General features: G+C 48.9%; 1 protein-coding gene across 8 annotated transcripts in view; it reads left to right on the top strand.

Annotated features, from left to right (window-relative positions):
* The window catches only part of CASKIN2 (CASK interacting protein 2), an 86,127-nt gene that overhangs the window by 45,007 nt on the left and 20,831 nt on the right, over positions 1 to 20,289 (top strand). For 7 of the 8 annotated variants that reach the window (XM_043528558.1, XM_043528557.1, XM_043528556.1 and 4 more), the window contains exon 3: positions 19,873 to 19,924. In XM_043528558.1, the coding sequence (XP_043384493.1) occupies positions 19,873 to 19,924 (52 nt within the window). Of the gene's footprint in view, positions 1 to 16,485; positions 16,670 to 19,872; positions 19,925 to 20,289 lie in introns of those variants that run through there. The other variant, XM_027834705.3, reaches the window with a different exon arrangement.

Raw genomic sequence — 20,289 nt, 5'->3', positions numbered from 1 at the left:
ATAAAATCAGATCTAGCCCCGATCCATGTGGGAGCCCCCAGTGCCTCCTCCTTGCCTAGATGTTTTGAGGTTTAGCAAAATACTTTCTTTATGGCCCTTGCCCCAGGAACTGGGGCAATGTTAATATCCAAGATGATCTGAGTGATGCTTGAGGCCTTTTGTCGAGACTGGAACAAACGCTTTGCTAACACCCAGTGCTGCAGGGGGACCGTGGTTCAGTGTTCCCTAGTTATTTTGCAATGTCTTTCTCTTGATGTTTGTCCCATTATTTCACTGGGGGCAGAGGTTGGGCCATGTACAGACCGGTAACTTTCCCACACTATACATCCAACAAACTGTCCTTTAAGCAGATTGGGGCCACTGTTGGCAGCAAGGAGCTGAGGTTGGCCACTAGTCCTCCTATCGCACAGATCTCTTCCCATTCTGGGAGGTGTCCTGTCCTTTCGGAAGGATGGGGGAAGTGGAAGAGGGTCCGCCTCTTCCCTGTACAAATAAACCTCTGCTGAGTTCATATCCTGGGGAGAGGAATGGCCGGATCCCAGCAGAGCTGGTGACTTCACTCCCTGGTAACGTGTTTCCCCGGCCAGCTGGGAAAGGAGCTTTCATATCTCTGAAGGAACCGCCTGGCTTCCCTACCTAAAGACTTTCCCAGCTGTTTCCATCTTGGCAGGGGCAAAAGGAGGGTGAGGACAGAAGTTTTCAGCCTCCAGAGGGAATGGGAGTTCCCTCCTGCTCCTGATGAGATGTCCCCAGGCAGCCAGCAAACTTGGCTGGGGTGTTTTTCCCTTTTGTGACTTTGTCAGTAAGTCAATAGAGGTTGAATTGCAGGGGTGGGGGGAACTTCCCCCTTCCACCTGTGTCCTCTTGGTCTGTAGAGGAGGAGTCTTCCACTCCAACCCAGCTGACTCCCAGAGCCTGACTGGCAATTAAGTCATGACTCTAGCCACCTCATGCAAGTAGAGGAGCCCTTGTGGGGGTGTAAATCTTGCTGTATAGACTTAATAAGGGATGCTCCCTAGTCTGTCTAGTTGGGCATCTGGCCCACTGTGCTGCTGGATCGGACCATTGGTCCATCCTGCTGACAGCTTATGTGAGGGTGCGTTATGCTCCCTATAATGCACCCTTCTGTCGGCTTGCCCAGTGTCTAATGGATCTCTAACACACGCACAGTGCTGAGTCCAGGGATGGCTGCACGGACAGACTGCAGCTTGAGAGATTGTTTGAGGCTTAGAACAAGAGCTTCCATTCTGAATTTATGGACTGGGTGGGAAGGGTCAGGGTGGAGAGAGAGAAATCCAGCCAGTGTCGATCAGCATGTTTCACTGAAAACGTTGCAACTCCTTTTTGGTCAAACTCCATGCCCCATATTCAATAGCCAGGCCAGGTAAGAAGAATAAAGTATCAGGTCGCCCATCTGCTCTGGGTAAGGAAATCATATTGTCCCCTTTCTAGTGAGAATGGTGCTTGAACATGCTTTGCTGGGAAGGTGCTAGCATGGTTTCCCTAGCCAGTGTAGACCAGGCCATAATGGGCAGTGGGGCTAACGCTGGACATGGTTTGTGGACGTGGGGACCAAAATCCAGGCAGAGGGGTTTTGTGGGCATGACAGGATGGAGATAAGAGATTTTTGTAATGAAATAACCCTTGGCAAATCCATTTGTGCAATGGCTCTACATTCCATGGTACAGTTCTGTCCAAGTCCCTGCCCTCTGTCCATTACCAACCCCGCCTTCTGCATCCTCTTCCCTTGGAGGAGCTGGTTCTCTGTGCTCTTTCCTTAGCAACTACTGTCTCAGTGCAGCCATGCCAGGTCGAGAAGCAAGAGCTGCACGTTCTCAGCCGTGTGGATGGGGACAGGGCTTTCCACGTTTGCTTTCCTTTCATTGTTCTGTTGGGTGTTGGTATTTAATGAGCCATGTGTTTGTTTTCCTGCTCTGCTTTGGAGAGTTCTGTGTGGTGGCACCTTGATTCCTATTGGGATCAGGCAAGGAAGGGTGCAGAAGCCATGCCTCAGTGCATTTTTGCCAGTGCTGGAGTTGCCCAACATTTTGGCTTAGTAATCAAGATATTGCATTGCAAATCAATCCTCTCCTCCCACTGTTTCCTGCCCCCATCTTTATCTGACTTTCCAGAAGGTGCTGATGGAGGCAGAATAGCATGGAACAGCCCTTCAGCATCTGCCTGTTGTTTCTAATTTCTTTTAAAAATGGATTCTATTTGACTGGTTTTCCTGTAAAAGCTAAAGGGGGAAAAAAATCTCCCAGATCATTCTGTTGTCCCTGCTGCCTAGGGTCCTGAGTTCTGCATGCATACCCCTCTTCCCCAGACTGGGAAGGCTCAGTGCATATATGCACTGCAAATCGTCCCCTCCACTCCAATTCAGGGCCAGCCAAAGGGGGAAGGCAAATGTCTTCAGCCTCACAACCCCCTTCCCCTATTCATCCCTGGGATGCAGTGCACTGATCCCACGCTCTGCTGCCACGCATCTTAACACAGACTGGCCATGTGGTAAGTCCTTCCTAGGACAGATTAGGTGCTACTGTAATAGATTCCCTTCCCAAGATGGATTCCCCCACTGTGTTAGGTGCTGTACAAACAAACAAAACCATTACAGTCCCTGCCCCAGACAATTCATGTCTTGTCATTCTAGATTGTAACAGGTGGATGAAAGAGACGGACGGGGCAGGGAACAGTAAAGGAGGCATGTTATGTGGAAATCAGTGGTTTGAGCTGACCACCAGCCTAACCGGTATCAGACAACAGCTTTTTTTGGGCATCATAGGAAAGGTGAATTGTAAAGAGGACAAAGGTATTGGTTTTGGAGCTTGGTTGGAAGTGCTTCCCGGGTGTAAGGGGCAGCACGTGTGAAAACACAGTGGTGCTCGTAGGAGAATCTGACACTCAAGGGATCAAAGGCAGAAGCATTGACAGAGCAAGGACAGGATCCACCTTGTCATAAGCTACTTGACTCAATAGGCAAGGCAGGATTAAATCATGAAGAGCCATAGAGGTACAGACAAGGACCTTGTGTCTGATGCAGTGGAGGGAGGTGAAGGGGCGCCAAGAGTCAGGAATATAAGCCAGGAAGACTAGTGTAGTTGCAGTATTTTGAATGACCGTGAGGGGAGCAGCATTGGAGCAGTTGTATGAGATTCAAGGTGCAAGATGACAAGGACTTGGACAAGAACTTTGGCAGCCTTTATGGGCGGAAAAGGGCAGAGCTTGGAAATGTTATACGGAGGAAGCAGCAGCTAGATTTAGATTGTTGGTGTCAGTCCAGAATGTTTGACCTGAATGGGGTGACTCCAGACTTACACGAGCGTAACTGAGATCAGGAGCTGGGCTTGTGTGTGACTGGCTCTGAGTCGCTTGTGGGCACCTAAAGCATGTGGTTCTCTGATCCTGCTCAGACACAGCAGTAGATGGGAAGGCTGCTGTGTTGTCTGCAGGGCATCCCGTGTGCAGAGCTCCCAGACTCTGGCACAGTGAGAATAATCTGGGAGGAGATGGCTTGTGATGAAATGGAGGTTCAATTGCTGGCTGTGGGCTGGGTGAGTCTCTTGTGGTCTCTCATGCATCAGATTCCTTATTGGTTTTCAGTCAGTGTCCTTGTCCTTGTCCAATGGGATGCTGAGACCCTGCCTCATGCACTGCTCAGACCAGTCTCGCCACATGTGCTTTCCTTGTCTGTGCCACTCTGTGCCCTTGAGACCGTTCTGTTTCCCTAGAGGTCACTACCATGATCTTGAGCCAACCTCTCAGAAATGTCTGATCCAGTTAACCAGTGGACAAGCTGTGTAGTGTGGCAGCTGGCACTGGCTCTGCACCTGATTAGACCCACTCATCAGGAGCTTAGCAGTTGGGTTTGTGGGGAACACATTTGTAGGTGTGGATGGTACAGATGAGACCACAAACCAAGGGACTGGCCCCTTGTGGTTAGTAAGGATCCCATGGCATTTTCACAAGACTACGGGTGCTAATCCTGGGGTCCTGGCTAGCTTCCAGTTTGGCTAATTGCACCTAAATTCACTCTGGGGAAGTTATTCCTCCCTTGGCTTTCCTAAAAGTTGTTGCATTACTGGCATAGAATGGCTGCCACATTCCTCCCCAGAGGCAGCTGCATTTCAGTCATCATTGAAATGACATGGGGTGCAGTCTAGTAACTAGAGCAGACGACTGGGATTGGGAGACCTGGATCCTTGTTCCCAGCTCTGTCACTGACTCACTGTGCAGTCTTGGTCAAGTTACTTCATTTCTTTGTATCTGAGGTTTTCCCCCATTAATCAAATGGGGATAATCTTTAACTAACCCATAGGGGAACTGTGAAGCGTAGCTGTTAAAGTGCCCTGAGGTCCTCAGGTGGAAGACACTAGATACATGCAGCATAGTCTATAAAGCGCTTTGGGATGGAAGATGCTACAGATATGTAATGGATTGTTCTTACAGAAGGGGACTGGGTGAATGAAAACCACTTGGGGTTGCCTACATTGTAAGTGAAGGTAAGAACACCCATGCTAGCTTTAATCTAACTAGCCAGGGTAAGAATAATAGCATAGGCATGGCAGCATGGGCTAGCAGGTGGAATACAAGCCTGCCAGTGTGCCACCACGTCTACGCTACTGTTGTTACTTGTGCTAGCTAGATTAAAACTAGATTGGGTGTGCCTGTTCGTGCTACAATCACACCTTCCCGTGCAGTGCAAATGTACCCTTAGATGATCCCTGTAATCTAAACAAATAGAGTAATTACTGATATTGCCAGGGAGGTCACTGCCAGCCCCAAGGCCAAAGCAAGGCACGACTTCTCCTCTGGGGTTGTTCCACGCAGGTAGGCGGGCTAGGCGATGCATGGTAGGGTTAAGCTGGCTGCCCACAGGGCAAGCTGCACGTAGCTGAAGTAGTGCCAGCAGCTGTCTTTCTGCCTGATCGAAGATGATTAGTGCATACAGCCAGTTTATTGGCTTATCAGCAGCCTCCCCCTGTTTGTTTTCCCAGAGCGTGTGCACAGGTAGTTTGTACTCTCAGACTAAGAGCACATGTTCTTTCCCTCACCACCTTTTTAACCGTTTCATAACTACCATTGCAACAGGATTGTGGCCCAGCAACTAAAGAGCTGTGCTGGAGATTTTTATTTATTTATTTTATTTATTTATTTTTGGACCCCCTAATACCCAGAAATCCTTGGACAAATCATTACTATCCCACTGTAGTGAGGCCTTATTGGAAATCCTGGGAGGAGGGCAGGTACAAGCCTGCCCACTTCTACAGGCCCCTCCCCCAGCCTAGCGGGAGGGACCACTGGATCTGCGAACCAAATGAGAATGGGGGACAACTAAGGAATAACAGGGACAAGCTGTGCTGGAGATGCTTGTGTACCAAGTGCTGGGATGCCTGGAGTGTCCTGCACTAAGGGACCCTGTGTCCTAGGACGGAGGGAGAGGGACAGGTGCCATGTCATGGACTCATATGACAGGATTGTTCTGTAACGGTGTGCTTTCCAGGGTGTACCTGGTATGCAGGTGGGCTTCTTGCTGCTGGAGAGCATGTTTTTTCACTGTGAACCTCATGGAACTCATGGTGAGGGAGGGTCCGCAGTCATAGAATCACATAATTGTTGGGCTGGAAGAGACCTTGAGAGGTCATCAAGTGCAGCCCCCTGACCTGTGGCAGGACCAAATAAACCTTAGACCATGTCTGACAGGTGTTTGTCCAAGCATTCTTAAAAACCTCCTGTAATGGGGATTCCACAGCCACCCTTGGAAACCTATTTCAGAGTCCAACTATCATTATACTTAGAAAGTTTTTCCTAATATCTAACCCAAATCTCCCTTGCTGTTTCTTGTCCTACCTTCAGTGGATCTGGAGAGCAATTGACTACTGTCCTCTTTATAACAGCCCTTAACATATTTGAAGACTTATCAGCTTCCCCCTCAGTCGTCTTTTCTCAAACATGCCCAATTTTTTTTAACCTTTCCTCGTAAATTAGGTTTTCTAACCCTTTTATCATTTGTATTGCTCTCCTCTGAACTCTCTCCAGTTTTTCCACATTTTTCGTAAAGTGTGGCATCCAGAACTGGACACAGTACTCCATCTGAGGCCTCTCTAGTGGTGAGTAGAGCAGGACAGTTACCTCCTTTGTCTTACATACAACGCTCCTGTGAATACACCCCAGAATATTAGCTTTTTTCTCAACTGCATCACATTGTTGACTCCTATTCAATATGTGATCCACTATATCCCCCAGATCCTTTTTAGCAGTGCTACCACCTAGCCAGTTATTCCTCATTTTGTAGCTGTACATTTGATTTTTTTCCCTTCTAAGTGTAGTACTTTGCACTTGTCTTTATTGAATTTCCTTGTGTTGATTTCAAACCAATTCTCCAATTTCTCAAGGTCATGTTGAATTATAATCCCGCCCTCCAAAGTGCTTGCAACCCAGTGTCATCTGCAAATTTTATAAGCATACTCTCCACTCCATAATCCAAGTCATTAATGAAAATATTGAGTAGTATCAGACCCAGGACTAGCCGCTGTGGGGCCCCACTAGATATACCTTTCTAGTTTGACAATAAGCCATTGATCACTACTCTTTGCGTATGGTCTTTCAAGCAGTTGTGCACCCACCTTAGAAAAGTATTGTCTAGACCACATTTTCCTAGTTTGCTTATGAGAATGTCATGTGGGACTGTGTCAAAGGCCTTACTAAAATCAAGCTATATCATGACTACTGCTTCCCCCCATCCACTAGGCCAGTAACCCTATCAAAGAAGGAAATTAGGTTGGTTTGGTATGATTTTGTTCTTGACAAATCTGGGCTGGCTATTCCTTATAACCCTATTATCCTTCAGGTGCCTACAAATTGATGGGTTAATAATTTTCGTTCCAATATATTTCCAGGTATCACAGTTAGGTTGACTGGTCTCTAATTCCTCTGGTCTCCTTTGTTCCCCCTATGTTTGCCCTTCTCCAGTCCTCTGGGACCACTCCTGTCCTCCAGTAGTCCTCAAAAACAATTGCTAACTATTCCAAGATTGCTTCAGCTAGTTCCTTAAGTACCCTAGCACAAATTTCGTCAGGCCCTGCAGACTTGAATACATTTAATTTATCTCAGTATTCTTTATCCTGCTCTTTCTCTATTTTGGCTTGCATTCCTTCCCCCTTGTTGTTAATATTAATTGTGTTGAGTATCTGGTCACCATTAACCCTTTTTAGTGATGCCTATAGCAAAGTAGGAATTGAACAACTCAACCTTCTTGATGTCATCAGTTATTAGCTCTCCTTCCCTGCAAAGTAGAGCATCCACACTTACTTTACTTCATCGAATGGAGGAGCACGTTTCATGGGATGTATTTGCTGGAGGCAGAGGATGCACTAGACGAGCCCCCTTTTTCAGATGTAGCAGGGACTGTTTTGTCAGCACTTGTATGTGGCAGAGGGGAGGGCTCACTGAAGGGTCTCATTTCCAAGGGCGCGTGTGCTGTGTTATTCACTACCTGAAGTTAAACATTTATGAGCCACTCTGTGGTCGTCTTTCCCTGATGGATATTGGTTCAAAAGTAGGAATTAACATTCTGCCCAGTTACTCCACAGTGACTGCTGGCTGGGGAATGAGCCATTGGTGTTGTCCAAACCATTTCTGTCTGTTACGCTAGGCAAACTCAGTGAAACTCCCTTTGTCCGTACAGTTTCCCTGCTCAGCTCTGTTTGGAATGTCTCCCCCCTTGCTAATCTGAGCTCCTCTCCCCTCTCCAGATCTTGTTGGTCAGGCAGCAAAGTAGTTGATAGTTTTATAACATCTGGAAGGCACACCCATGCTCCCTTAGGGCACAATGGAACGGGAGTTGGGGCGATGCTTCATTTTTGGATCCTGTGGCTGTGATGCCAGTCACAGAAATGTACTGTTTCCAAACTGCAGAGCCTTCTGTCCCTTTGAGGCCATGTCTAGCTTTCACTAAAGCCCATGCCGGACCTGGCAAAAGGCAGTATTTTGCCCAGAATGCAATGGGGGAAAGGGCATCAAGATCCAGTGAACAAAAAAGAGAGAGGTTGGTTTGGCATCAACAACAGGCTGATGGGTGGGGCAGCCGAACGTGATTTCAGAGCCTTTGCAAATGCACTTTGAAATAGTTCAGTTCTACACAGTTCGAAGTCCGAAATCAGATGTTCCAGCAGAGAGGGATAGAGGATGTGTGTCTGTGTGTAAAGCCTTCATATTCCCACCTTTCAGAAATAGCTAGCAAATGTCTCCTTTAAGACCTGAGGAACTGCCAGTGACCCCAAGAGAGCTGGAGTGGGCAGTGAAAGGTTAACTTTTAGGGGCAGGTGGCGGGAGTGGAGCGTGACTCACTCCCCTGAGCGTGCCCATACAGCACCAACTGACGGGCTGTCTGTCACGCCCACGCCACGAGTGCTAGCTGAGGACACGCCTGTCTTTGGCACCAGCACCAGGGGCCAAGCACCCAGAGGGAGGTAAATAAAAGTTCATGCTGGCACGCCTGCCACGAACACAGGTGAGGTGCCTGCCCTGCCCCTTCAGCAATCTGCAGCCCTAGACCTGCTCGTTCCTACTGCCTTGCTGATGGTCCTGAGACAACAGACAGTCAGTGCCTTTGGGAAACCTCAGATAGCTAGGTGTGGCAGCTCCAAAGCACCCTGTAAACATCAGCTAACAGAGTGCCACAGCACCCCTGGAAGGGAGGAGTCTTGTTATCTCCCCTTTCGGGTGGGAAAATTCAGGCACAGGGAAGGGCAGTGACTTGGTTGTTGAGGACAGCCAGCAATCTGCAGGATTGGGCCTATCATGGTAATTATGCCTGAGCGTTGGTAGTCATCTTCCCCCTCCTTCCTGCAACCAGCCAGTGACTATCCTGTATCTGCAGAATTTCGGTCTCAGCTGTCTGCTCTGTCCCTCTAGGGGAGACAGGAGGGAGGGGGAGTCTGAAATTCAGCCAGTGGAAGGGGGCCCAAAAGGCCAATGCAAGCGTGAGTGATTTCAAAAGGGTAAATTTAAAAAATAAATAAAATAAAATAATCAAGGGAATTAGTTAGGGAAGTTGCCTGAACTGAAGAACCCAAGGATCTGAATGTGGAGGAGGTTTGGAATTAATTTGTCAAAAGTGCAGAAACTATCTGGAGTCTGCTTCTCAAGCAAGGGGACAAAATTTGTAGGAAAGGGTTGCAGACCAAACTGGATGAACAAGCATGTCAAAGAGGTTATTAAGAGAAAGCAGAAGGGCAAGAAGAGATGGATCAGCAAAGAAAGCTACCTCTTGGCTGTCAGGAAGTGTGTAAGGAAGAAGTGAGAACTGCCAAAAGCCAAGCAGAGTTGGACCTGGCAAAAAAAAATTAAAACCAATAGTAAAAGGTTTGTTAGTCATAAGTGAAAAGAAAACAAGGAAAGAAGAAGTGGGACTGCTGAGCACTGGGGACAGGATGGAGATTAAAGATTCTCTAGGTATGCTTCAATACCTAAATGAAAACTTTCCCCCAGGTTTTAATAAGGATAATTAGGAGCTTGGGGGCAGTGGCAGGGTGGCTAATGAGAACAAGGATATGGAAGTAGAAATTACCACATCCGACATGGGAGCCAAACTCAAAAAGCTTAATGGGACCAAAGGAGGGGGCACGGATAATCTCCATCCAAGAATATTAAAGGAGCTGGTACCTGACATTGCAAGCCCAATAGCAATAATTTTTAAAGACTCTGTAAACGTGGGGGTCATACATATACATATATGTAAGAAAGGAAAAAAACGTGATCTGGGAAACTATAAGCCCATTAGTTTGACCTCAAAAGGTCTTAGAACAAATTTTGAAAGAGAATAATTAAAGACCTAGAAGTAAATGGTAATTGAGATAAAATACAACATGGTTTTGCTAAAGGTAGATCGTGCCAAACTAGCCTGATCTCTCTCTTTGAGAAAACTGATTTTCCAGACAAAGGAAATGCAGTAGATACAGTTCCACATGGGAATTTATTAGTTGCAGTGCAGAAAATGGGGATTAATACAAGGTTTGAAAAGTGGGTGAGGAACTGGTTAAATAGACTATTACAACAGCTCATGCTGAAAGGTGAACTGTCAGGCTGGAGGGAAGTTACTAGTGGAGTTCGTCAAGAATGGGTCTTGGCACCAGTATTGTTTAACATTTTCATCAATGACCTTAGCACAAAAAGTGGGACAGTGGATGAGACCTAGTTGGGAGGTATTGCCAATATGGAGGAGAACTGGAATATCATATAAGAAGTTTTGGATGACCTTGGAAACTGGAGTAATAGAAATAGGATGAAATTTAATAGTGCAAAGTGCTAGGTCAGGCATTTAGGGACTAGCAACAAGAATTTTTGCTATAAGTTGGGGATTTATCAGTTGGAATGACAGAAGAGGAGAAAGACATGGTGTATTGGTCGATTACAGGGTGACTATGAGCCGCCAATGTGATGCGGCCATGGAAAAGATTTAATGCAATTCTAGGATGCATCAGGCGAGGTATTTCCAGTAGAAATAAGGAAGTGCTATTACCACTGTACAATGCACTGGTGAGACCTCACCTGGAATAGTGTATGCAACTCCGATCTCCCATGTTTAAGAAAGATGAATTCAAACTGGAATAAGTGCAGTGAAGAGCTACTAGGATGATCAGAGGAAAAAGAATGCTAGGGGAGATATGATTGCTCTCTGTAAATACATCAGAGGAATAAACACCAGGGTGGGAGAGGAGTTATTTAAGTGAATGGCCAATGTTGGCATAAAAACAAACGGATATGAACTAGCCAAAAACTAGTTTAGCCTTGAAATTAGATGGTCAAACCATCAGAGGAGTGATGTTCTGGAACGGTCTTCCAAGGGGAGTAATAGGGACACAAAACCTAACTTGTTCTAAGATTGATCTTGGTGAATTTATGGGTGTGGGTGTGTGTGATATGATGAGATTGTCTACAACGGCATATGGCCCATCCACGACTGCTATTATCAAATATCTCCAACAGCTGGTGATTGGATACTAGATGGGGAGGGCTCTGAGTTAGTACAGAGAATTATTTCCCAGGTGTCTGGCTGATAGGTCTTGCCCACATGCTCAGGATCTAAACGAGGGGTGGGCAAACTTTTTGGCCTGAGGGCCACATCTGGGTATGGAAATTGTATGGCGGGCCGTGAATGCTCACAAAATTGGGGGTTGGGGTGGGAGCGGGTGAGGGCTCCATCTGGGGGTGCAGGCTCTGGGGTGGGGCCAGAAATGAGGAGTTCAGGGTGCGAGAGGCAGCTCTGGGCTGGGGCAGGGGGTTGGAGTGCGGAGGAGCAGGGTGAGGGCTCCAGCTGGGTGGGGGGGCTGGGGATGAGGGGTTGGGGGTGCAGGAGAGTGCTCTGGTCTGGGACTGAAGGGTTCGGAGGGCGGGGTGCGGGAGGAGATCAGGGGTGCAGGCTCCGGGCAGTGCTTATCTCAAGCAGCTCCCGGAAGCAGCAGCATGTCCCCTCTCCAGCTCCTATGCAGATGCGCAGCACCAGCCAGGCAGCTCTGCGCATTGTCCCGTCCACAGGCGCCACCCCTGCAGCTCCCATTGGCTGCAGTTCCTGACCAGTGGGAGCTGCAGGGGTGGCACTTGGGATGGGGGCAGCATACGGAGCCCCCTGGCTGCCCCTATGCGTAGGAGCTGGAGAGAGGACATGCCGCTGCTTCCAGGAGCTGTGCGGAGCGGGGCAAGCCCCCAACCCCGCTCCCCAGTTGGAGCGGGGGAAGCCCCAGACCCCGCTGTTCGGCAGGAGCTTGAGGACCGGATTAAAATGGCTGACGGGCCAGACATGGCCAGTGGGCCGTAGTTTGCCCACCCCGATCTAACTGATGGCCATTTTGGTGTCAGGAAAGGATTTTCTCCCAGATCACATTGGCAGAGCCCTGAGCAGGTTTTCGCCTTCCTCTGCAGCATGAGGCACGGTCACTTGCTGGTTTGAACTAGAGTAAATAGTGGATTCTCTGTAACTTGAAGTCTTTAAATCAAGGTCTGAGGACTTCAGTAATTGAGACAGAGGTTATGGCCCTATTACAGGAGTGGGTGGGTGAGGTTTTGTGGCCTATGATGTGCAGGGAGTCAGACTACATCAGTTGTTTTCAATCTTGTTTCATTTGCGGACCCCTAAAAAATTTCGAATGGAGGCCCGGACCCCTTTGGAAATCTCAGACGTAGTCTGCGGACCCCCAGGAGTCTGCCGACCACAGGTTGAAAACCACTGGACTAGCTGATCACAATGGTCTCATCTCACCTTAAAGTCTTTGAGAAAATCCAAGCCAAAGCTGAGTTCCCTTTCAAAAGGGCACCATTTCGATGGGCATGTGGGCCCGAAAATTTGATATCTATTGGCTGGAGCTCTCTTTCTGGCTGCCTCTGTGCAATAAATGAGATTGGGGTGCTTACTGGCTTCCCCTAAGTGCTTGTCTTGCCCGGGCAAGGCAGGCACACGAGGATCAGCAGCTGTGACAGATTCAGAGCTAGAGCAGAGCAAAGGAAAATCTTGTTTCAGAGTAGAGTCCTGGGGAAAGAAACTGGGGGAAGCCTGGACCTGGCAGGGGAGTTGGGATTTCAGGGGCACACAGGGAACTTGTGACCTGGCCAAAAGGTGACCCCAAAGGAAAATGGGTATAAATAACCGATGGGGATGGGCAAATTCTGGTGCTGTCCTGTGCCTCTGTAGCAAGTGGTTTCCTTGGTGGGAGGGAGGGGGTTCCCCTGAGCATCAGGTGAAATTCAGCACAAAATCCATCTCAATTGTCACAGGGCGGATTCTATCTCAGACTCTCCCCGTGTCTTTCTCTCATCCATTACTAACCTCCATTGGCCCTTTCTCTGCTCCATTTCACCCTCAGGTGCTCTTGGCATGAGGGCTGGAGCACAGGTCCCGCTTGTCCTCTCAACGCATTTGGGAAGGTCTGTGGGGAGTAGTGAATTTTCAGGTGTCTCCCCCCAGCGGTGGGTGAGTCGACAGCTCTGGGATTCCCACTGGCTCTTGTCCTGGCTTTCTTTCCTGGACTTGAGCCTGTTCTCTGCTGGAGATGGGAGCCAAACGGCATGAGAGAGAGTCTGGCCTGGAGGGTTTTCAGCCCTGGATGACGAGCTTGGGGGAACCAAAGGCAGGCAACTGAGGGCCATGAGGTCCCTTGGAAAGGTCAGGCAACCACATCACAGGGGCACTGCAGGATGCTCATTAGAGCATGTAGCCCACAAGCTCGGCAGATGTTTCCCAGCGAGGGGCCTGCCCAGTTCTGTGGTCTCATAGGCCAGTGCCACACCTCCCAAATAGCTGGCTGTGAGAGAGCGCTCTGCATGAGAACTCCACGCTGTGGCTCCCGCCACCACACTCCAAAATACTGCTGTGGGAACTGGCCCCTGCATCTCTCAGCGCGATGGGGAAATGGGCCAAAGGAGAGGTGGGACCAGGCACTGATAAGGACCCCAGAGACGGGAGGGGAAGTCAGAGTCTGGGCCTTGGGGTTTCTCCTCAGAGCCTCAAGCTTGTGACGAGTATAAACAGGCTGATGGTGAGGGAGACAGGCAGAGAACTGGGTGAGGCGAATGAAGGAAGGGGTGTGTATGGGTGGGGTGGGAGGGAGGAGAGCGGTATTGGAGGGGGCATGGGAGACAGGTGTGGGGGGACGGGTGAGAGGTGGGGGTGGTGTGTCCACTGCACAAACCCACAGCTGGTTTGCTTGCCCTCAGACACCGAGCACTGCACAATGCTTTGGTGGGATGGGGTGCATTTCCCAAATTCAGTACCTCAGTTGTGGCTGTAAACTCTGCCTCTGTAATAGCAAGTGCAGAAGGCTCCTTGGATGTGCCCATGTCCTGTTTGTGTGTCTCAGGCCTCTCGCAGGGAGAAAGTTTAAAGATGTGGAGATTTTAGGCAATGTCCCGTTCTCCACCCCTTGTTACCCAGTCCCTACAGTAGAGGCCCCAGGCCAGGTTTGGGGCACAAACCTCTGGAGAGTGGGAATCTGCCCCCTCCCCCTCTCCTCTACTGTTTCCAGTTAAACCCTTTGAATGAAAGGATGTGACAACAAAACTTCCTGCCCAGGAACTGGTATCAAGGCCTCTCTTCCCTGAGCTGCTATTTAGTGTTGACTCTGTCTTCAGGTCCCTCCTGAGAACCAGAGCCGGGCTGGTGCCAAGACCTCCAAGCTGGGGGACGTGATGGCTCCAGGTCAGAACTTGGTGCTTCAGGCCCTTCCCTGTTCTTCCACAAAGCCTTGAAAAGCAGCCGTCCCTCTCCATAGGTGTGTGACTGAGCTTGTGCTCAGTCCCTGGCATAGCACCTACACGTCTCAGGGCAGGGATGGCACCGCCATCTCTGCAAAGCACCCAGCACTCCGTAAGTGACAGTGACATCTCCAACTGTCGATTTGGGATCCATTCTGGTACAAGACCAGCTGTGTTGTATCCCCTCAGCCCGGGGTTGTCCCGCTCCTGGGGCTGTACAGGAGGCAGTGATCTTGGGCAAGTGCTTCTTTGTCAGCCTGAGGCTTTGAGCTACACCCCAAGCACTAACATTGTCACCACTAGAAGCCGTGCTCTAAGGGAACGTTGTCTTCCATGGCTTCCAGTTAGAGAATTGGGTTCGCCGGGGAGGGCCCTGACCCGCTGTTCTCTCCTGTCTGGGCTGCGTTCCCACGCTAATCCTGCTTGGCCGTTAGATTCATGCATCCTATTAGGGCTCTAGGTAATGGGACAGTGTTGAGGAGAGGGTTGTTTTACGAAATCAGGGAGGCTCCCACGGCTTTAGTCGTCCATCTCTCCTGGCTCTGTTGTGTCAAGAAGCCTTAGTTTCCACGATATGCCTTGATCGGGATGCAGAGTGCGTGCCAGGCAGTGATGAATTCCCCCACACACACCATCTCTTCCTTCCCAATCTTTCAGTGCCGTAGTTTCCCTGAAGCACTGTGCTCTGTCCCAGGATTTCCTAACTCCCTGGGTGGGAAAGCACTAATCTTTTGGAAATGGGATTGAAATCTCCTGTAGCCTGGCTGATTTATGTGGCCTGGGCAGAGGAACCCCTCTGTCCAATGTAAATAATCTTGGCCTGCCGCGTGCTCTGATAAATAGGGTCCCTGTTTCCTGGGGCTGTCCTTGTGCATCAGCTGTTCAAGAGGAGGCCAGCTTGGTTGTGGATGGTGCAGAGGAGCAGCTGGAGGCCAGAATGGCTTTCAAATGTTAGGCTGACTTCCGGTGTTCCTTTTCCCCTCCAAGCTCTGACCCTCTACTGAATTCTCTCCCCGTCCCTTCTCTATCTGACAGCCTCTTTCCCCACCCCCATCTTTTTCTCTCTTCCGTCAGTCACACCATCTCATCAACAAGGGGCTTTGGAGTCCGAATGCCTAAGTTCTGTTCCCAGCTATGCCTCCGACTTTCTGTATGATTTAGGGCAAGTAACTTCACCTCTCTGAACCCTGTAAAATGGGGGTAAACTCTGCACCTCCTTCCCAGGAAGGATATGAACCGTAATTCATTACTGTCTGGGAGATGCCTTGATCTCCTTGGATGGAAAGTGCTAAAGATGTGCAAGTTATGACCACTTCTTTCTTTTTCTCTCCCGCACCTGCTAGCCAGACCTCTTGGCTCCTCCCGCTGTGTGGTACCCTGATTAGGAGCTATCTGGCACTCTGGAATGAAGAACTAATTTGAGGAATTCTCCTCTGTGCCGAGAGTTAAGTCTCAGGAATTCTGTCTTACAGATGTTGACAGCTGCATCCCTGGGGGGGCGGGAGGGGGAGGGAGGGAGGGGAGAGAAGCTTACCTCATCACAGCGCTGCTTTTCAGTCCAGGCGTCTCCAGGCCACTTTCCCTTGACGATGCTTCGGTAATGGAATTTCAGGGGGCAGGGGGCTGTTTGAACTGTGATTGCTGCTAACGTTCACAAGCAAGTCCACTAGGGCCCCTAGGATCCTCCTGCTTGTGTCGGTGGAGGGAGAGGTACAGCAGTGCTCTGTGAGGAAGGGGCAGTGGCTTCCAGTGTGCACTCAACATATTGGATGGGCTGTCATATCTGCTTATGCTGCTGCTCCATGGATCCAGGATTGAATGGGATCCCTTCTGGGCTGCTGTTTTAAGAGCGTGGGGGGCTCTGTTGATATCTCAGTGCATCCGGCTTGGCTGAGAGGAAATTGTTTTCGGTAGAGAGTTTGTTGAAAAGTTTGGGGCTGAGGTAAAAAGAGAGTATAATTCTTTTTTCTTCTTTCTGGGGGTGTTCTCTCTCTCTCTCTCACTTCGTCACAGCTCCATCTGCTGTCTCATTTGTACCTGGAAGAGCCTCCCATTTAACTTACACCAAATCCTCCTGCCATTTTAAAAACAAGAAATAAAACCTCCTGACTCACCTATTCTGCTAAATGTTTGAAGTAGAGTCTCCGTGCTGTATCTACCTGCACATTATCTGTCCCTGTAGCTCTGTCCTAGACTCTCTTGGGCCTTTCGAGAGTGAGCCCCTTATTATGTCTTGCTGAGAGTGCATACGAACAATCATCGCGTGTTCTTAGAACTCTTAAAGACCCCATCTTTTTAGCAGGCATTTTCCCTTCAGGAAATCCCCTTCCAGTGTCAAGCACCAGCTGAAGTGGATGGATATAAACTCCATGAAGTGGAACTGACCAGCCTCGTTCCTCTGCCCAAACTGCCTACAGGGCAAAAAGTAAGCAAACAGGATACATGGTGCAAAGTAAATGATTGATTGATTGGGCATTTCTTTGGGACCAATCAGCACAGATGTTAAGTTGTTTAACTCATTTAAGATGTTGGTTTTGGTTTATTTTAAAAAAAAGGTAAGGGAATTTTTATTTATCATATCTATCATTTTTATTTTGACCATGCCCTTTTAAAATCCCCAACAGTCTTTCCTTTTCCCCTTCCCCCACATTGTAGGAACAATTCCAGAACATTAAGCTCGACAGCATGAGGGCTATTTGTTGCAGAAGCTTGCTACTTTCCTGGCTTCTTCTGTGCCATTAAAGAGCAATTTGCTTTGAGAGTGACTCTGTAAAACTGGCATCATGGGGTTCCATGTTTTGTCTCTGTGACTCAGATCACATATGGCCAGTTCACAAGTAAAACATTATTATTATTTATTATTATTTTATTTTAACTGGCAGTCCTGCAAACTCAGCCTGGAATCTGAGAGTCAAGCTGAGCTCTTTTCTTCTCATGCATCATCACCAATAAAAATAAGTCCCTTGCCAAGTGATGCCCTCAGTGAATCTTGTGCAATCTGATAGCCTTCAATGGCGGGGCACGGGTGTAGCGGATGGGAATTTAGTAAGTAGCTCTTGTGATGATGCACAAATACGAACTGAACCCTTAGCTATGCTGGCTCTGCAGGGGTAATGGCGGGGGGAGGAAAGTAAAAACTTATTTTTGTTCTTTATATCAGCAGTTCTATCCCCAGGGAGCAGGTCCGTTGAGTAAGGAGATGTCATGTCTATGTAGACACTCTTCAGCATAGAACTGTGCATTAATGTTTTCCTAGGGCTTTGAAGATGAAAAATCCCTAGAATAGCTAATTATTCGGATTCCATCTAAACCTCTCCAGTCTCTTCTCCGCTGTGGGGACTAGTTACGCTAGTCAGAGTCCTCTGCAAACAGTGACTTGAAGACCATTTTGCATTAATTAACCTATTTACAAAACATTTTAAACTGCAAGAATTAACACAAAGAAAACTGCAATTACTTGGTTTCCTTTTCATTATAATATGCATAAGTAAATGAGTCCCTCTCCCATTCTACTCTCTTGTTCCCGTAGCGAGGGTCATCTTTCCTGCCATACAGCACATCTTTATTTCGTATGGCATCTTCCATATACATTTTACAGAGAAGCTGTGAGAGGGAGAAGAAGAAAGATCAAAAGAGATGGAGAGTCAACAGGAGGAAGAAATACAGGGAGGCTGGCACAGATGTCAGGAATTTCAAGGGAGGAGGTGCTCTCTCCAGCAATGCGTGATTGACCCAGCAAATTCTATCCATGCTTTGGCTAATTATTCCACCCTAAATTGAGTGTGGCTGTTTTAGGGCCCAAATTTCCCATATGGATCAACACAGAAACTCAGTGAAATCTAAAACACTGGCATGGGCTTGGATATATGGCCACTTTGAAAGGGAAATGGACCGTCAGGGAAGTGGCATGGTGCAGCGAGTGACCCAAGCTGACACCCAATTGCAAGGGAACGCAATGGGCAAACATTGGTCTAGAAATGATTGATTCTAAACACACGCACACGCGCACACACACCCTCTTTAACCACCTTGTCCTCTTCTTTTCATTCTTATTTAGCACATAAATTCCAGAGATTTTAATGTTTTCAAACCCCCAGATGAGAATAAAATACCCCGTGAAGGAGGAAAGAATTAATTTGAATTAATCACTGGAGAGAGTTGAGGGCTTAATTCATCAACTGTGTGATGAAGGGCAGGGGTCCTCTTCCTTTATATAGTTCTCCACACCCCAGATTCTCCATGGGGCTGGGCTAGATTAAGGGAATGTGGGAGACAATACAGTTCTACATTCACAACCTGTGACCTCAGCCTCTGCCCTAGTAGTAAAATGCCAACCATCTGGTCCGTGGGCCATTCCTTGGCAGTGAGGAGCGGGTAAGAAGCTCAGGGGTGGAAGCAAAACCTCCTAGCTCGGCACTTTCCAGGCAGCTGACTCTATAAATGGAGCGTCCCCAGAGGGGAACTGAACAGAGGGGCCATCCCGTTGGGTGAAAGCGACAGGATCGATCCTGCTGCTCCCGCTCTATGTAACGGGAGCTTGAGGGGCTGCGGAGATGCTGGAGATGGGGTGTGTTGAGCAGTGGTGGCAGAGGGAATGGAGGAAGAAAGGACTGCGTGGCTAGAGCCAGGTTGTGTACGTGCAGGTCAATGCAGAAGAAGCTGGAGTGAAAGGAGAAGACAAAGGGATGGGTCAGGCGGTGGCTTGCTCGAAGGGAGGTCAGTACCGATGGGTTGAGGGACAGGCAAGCTCTGTCCTGTCCACACACAGGATGCTCTAGAAAGGGCTGCTGGATGTGCTCCTGTGCACAAACAGGAGCCAGGAGCGTGGGGCAGGGTGGCCACCCCAGAGCCAGAGTTGGGGCCCAGGAAACCCCTGGCCAAGGGGGAAGGCTGAACCCAATTTGCAGGAGAGTCTTAAATTTCTCACAGGACCATGGGGTCTGCCACAGTCTGAGAGTATGAGGGGATTTGGGGGCTTATATCCATCCCTTCCTGCAGCCACGGATGGTCCGTAGGGAGCAACTAGAGAGAGAAATTAAGCATTGTCCTGCAGGCACAGGGAGGCTGCTACGGAAAAAAATTGAGGATCAGGCAGTGACCAGAGTGGGGCCTGTAGGGCAAGCTCGGCATGTGATTGCTCTGCTTTGGTCAACTGAAAAGGTAAATATTCAGCCTAGCTTCTCAGTGTTCTCTCTAGGATACAGGCTAGGCAGGGACTGTGGTGTCTCTGGGGAACCCTGACAAGGTGGGGTATTTCCTCAGGCTACTAGCGGGTTCTTTTAACTCTTCAGACCAGTCATTGACCTCTTTCTATATCCCTCTGTCTAACCGCGCTTGCTGTATCGTAGATCTGGCGGTGCAAATGTGGCAGAGTTAACAAATGGGTCAGGCAGCGTGTGTACAAAATGCTAGCTGCACCCCAGCTGTGGACATGTTCTCCCAAAGACCTGAGTTTTCCCAGAGTTTCTCACCAGAGGGCTGCATGTGTGATCCCTGTCTCAGCTGATGCTTTGTTAGGCCCTCTCTCCTGCTCCAGTGGGACGAGGTCTCCCATGCAGCCTGCATTTATCATGCAATGAGTAGTGGTTGTGGGAGTTCTACACTGACTGTCTACTCTTCTCTCTACAGAGCTCCTGGGATCAGCCAAGCGAATGAATGTGAATTACCAGGACGCGGACGGGTGAGTGTTTCCCGAACCTTCTCATTCAGTCTCCGTAATACGTTGGCATGAGCCGGTGGTGCCTCTGGGCCACTAGCATCCCTGGCTGTACTTGGCTGCTGGTTTAGGGTTGGTTTAACAGTAACAGGACAGTTGATGGGTTTGATGTAGTGTGTCCTCTTGCATTACTGACCAGAAATGCCCATTCTATGTATTCTCCAGCTTGTTAAAACCTCCTCCCTGCTTTGGACAACCTTCCAGGACCAGAGATGGGCACAGTATGGGGCCTGCCTGGAGCAGAGCACTTGGGGTAAAAGCCATTCATTGAGCCTGGCAGAACTGGCACCGCAGCCCATCAGGAGGAGTGTTAATTCCCAGTGCTGTGC

The sequence above is a fragment of the Chelonia mydas genome, chromosome 14 (genome assembly GCF_015237465.2).
Source record: "Chelonia mydas isolate rCheMyd1 chromosome 14, rCheMyd1.pri.v2, whole genome shotgun sequence".
Taxonomy (NCBI): domain Eukaryota; kingdom Metazoa; phylum Chordata; order Testudines; family Cheloniidae; genus Chelonia; species Chelonia mydas.
This window is presented reverse-complemented; position numbering and strand designations above follow the sequence as displayed.